The sequence below is a fragment of the Fukomys damarensis genome, unplaced genomic scaffold (genome assembly GCF_012274545.1).
Source record: "Fukomys damarensis isolate Sample0158 unplaced genomic scaffold, DMR_v1.0_HiC HiC_scaffold_16, whole genome shotgun sequence".
Taxonomy (NCBI): Eukaryota; Metazoa; Chordata; class Mammalia; order Rodentia; family Bathyergidae; genus Fukomys; species Fukomys damarensis.
Genome location: NW_022900928.1, coordinates 67,949,009 through 67,951,359, shown reverse-complemented (window position 1 = coordinate 67,951,359; position 2,351 = coordinate 67,949,009). Strand labels below are relative to the sequence as shown.

The following is a 2,351-nucleotide window of genomic DNA, read 5'->3' as shown; positions in this document are numbered from 1 at the left end:
AAAAAAAAAAAAAAAAAAAAAAAGAAAGAAAAGAAAAAGGATGAGAGAGCTATATCCATAGACATGGTAAGATGCTGTCCTTCCAATATATGACTGAGTAAAAATGGCAGTTTACCAAAATAGTTAAAATGAACAATGCAGTTCTGTTTGCATCTACCTGTGGTGGTGGAAGATGTCAATATTGGCTTATGTTTTGTATATTATTAATTCATTAAATTGTAAGAAGAAATCTAAAATTGTTTTTGAAATAGAGTTATGAAAAGCAGAAGCAACAGATGACATACAACATCAGAGTTAATGATAAAGAATGAAGACTTCAATGCAAATTAGCGTGGGAATTACTCTTCAATATTATTCAAATTCTTTTTTTAAATATCCCATTTTTTGAAGTCTACCCACAAATCGTAAGTCCCTAAAAGAAAATCTCTAATGTCCCCTACCTACCTGGATGAGTAAAAGGCCATGGGCCATCAATGAAGCCAATATAAGCTGAGAGGCCTATTGAGAGCACTCCATGGGTGAATGTCACCAGCCGGCAGCTCCACTCATAGCTTCGGTGCTTATTCAGGTAGCAGAAAGATGCATAGAGTGAAAGCCAGCCACATAGGCTGCACAGCACCTGCAGACACAGAGCTAATGCCATCCTAGGATGAAAAGACCAAAACCAGAAAAACAAAGGATGCACCCTAAGGAAAAAGCATTGGGTCATTTTGTGTATATGTCTGTATTACTACTATAGAACTGTACTAAAACTTTGCCTTCACTGAAACATTTCTTCCTCTATATTGGCTAGTACTGTGTATATGTCTGCATTACTACTACAGAACAGTACAAAAATCCTGCCTTTACTGAAACACCTAAGAATCGTCTATTTAAGTATGGCCATATTTATAATTCCAGGTTCCTCAGAGATAACATGCTGATACGTGGTGGAAGCTGTACCACTAGAAACCAGGAAATGCATTCTGACTTAGTAGTTAATATCACAGGTTATAATGAGCAATGCCAATGACAACCCTCCAGCCATGACTGTCTTTGGGCTGTAATACAGAGATAATAAAGCACATATATTTGATAATGTCTTAACATTTCAAAAACCTCCAATGTGAAGCTCACATGAAAAAACAGAACGTGGCCCCTTTGGGGATCTGTCATATAACACCGACAGGTTCCTTGTGTTTTTAAGATGGAGCTAAATTTGGCTGAGGTTTGGATTTGGGTCATATGTTTATCAGTTGAAATCCAAACTCAAAGTAAACCTAAATATAGAACTAGACAGAGTCCAAATACCTTGGAAGATGGAAAGAAAACCCTATTTCTGTTCTGAAATCCTACTCAAATATTTACCAGCAAGAAAACAGGATTTTAAGGTAGGAGAGGCATTTTTGTTGATATAAATTTATAACTTTAAAGCAATTATTCAGTTAAAAATGAAACAAAGTCAGAAAGCTACATGTGGGCTTGGTACTGGTAGAAGAATATTTGAACATGAATAACTAAAAATCAATTTGGCCTCACAGAACTAAAATCCAAAAATGACCAAGATGTCACTTTTAATTAACATTCATTAGTGCCTCCTTTGAAAGTACAAATGAAAAAAACTATTGCAGATATCTGACTCATCTCAGCAGGGATTTTCTGCAGGACTACACTTACTGCTTAACCGTATTCTGACAAATGAAAAGCTATCCATTTCAATACACAAGCCACTCCCAAGAATGCTATCCGGAGAGAGTTTAATGAAGGACAAGTTCTGTACAGCTTTCATCTAAAATGAAAATAGTAGCTGTCCGGACATCATTGACCCGAGTGCTATTCTCTCTGCCCCTGGCTTGCAGCATGGGTGTGGAAAAATCATTTTCACCTATAGAGCTTGTTTTCCAGAAACAACAACAACAAAAATGGAACAGAAGAAAGGAGAAAGGGGACAAGGACTGGCAAACTCTATAGTCCATTTTAGTTCTGACACGGAGTTCTAGAATAAATGCAAAATGGCTGGGCCAATTTTCGGTGCAAGGGCCAGAAATACAAAGCACCCACAGTGAAAAGTACTGTCCTCCTTATTTCCTTTTGAAGGCCAGGTTCACTAGCCAGTAATGCGGATCAGCCTTTTGGACATGCCGATTAGTATTTTTAAAGTCCTCTTCTCTGAATCCTAATTCCCTGGCGCAACAGAGGCAACAGTAGCCAATTTACAAATACTCGAATAAAAGCACAAGACTTTTTAAAAGGCAGATACAACTCTGTGACCTTGGGAGCTGCCTGCGTTGTAGGACGACCGAAGGGTACTGAGAAGCCCAAAGCTCCCCTCCCAGTGGTCGCGCTCCGGCGGGCCCGGCAGGCGAGGAGGA

The 2,351-nt window shown here is 38.7% G+C and overlaps 1 protein-coding gene across 2 annotated transcripts in view; it reads right to left on the bottom strand.

Annotated features, from left to right (window-relative positions):
* The window catches only part of Tlcd5 (TLC domain containing 5), a 6,974-nt gene that overhangs the window by 4,080 nt on the left and 543 nt on the right, over positions 1-2,351 (bottom strand). Inside the window, exon 2 of one of the 2 annotated variants that reach the window (XM_010629244.2) lies at positions 445-644. The exons of the other annotated variant lie outside the window; for it this stretch is intronic. Within the exon in view, the coding sequence (XP_010627546.2) occupies positions 445-644 (200 nt within the window). The remainder of the gene's footprint in view (positions 1-444; positions 645-2,351) is intronic. 2 annotated transcript variants of the gene reach the window in all.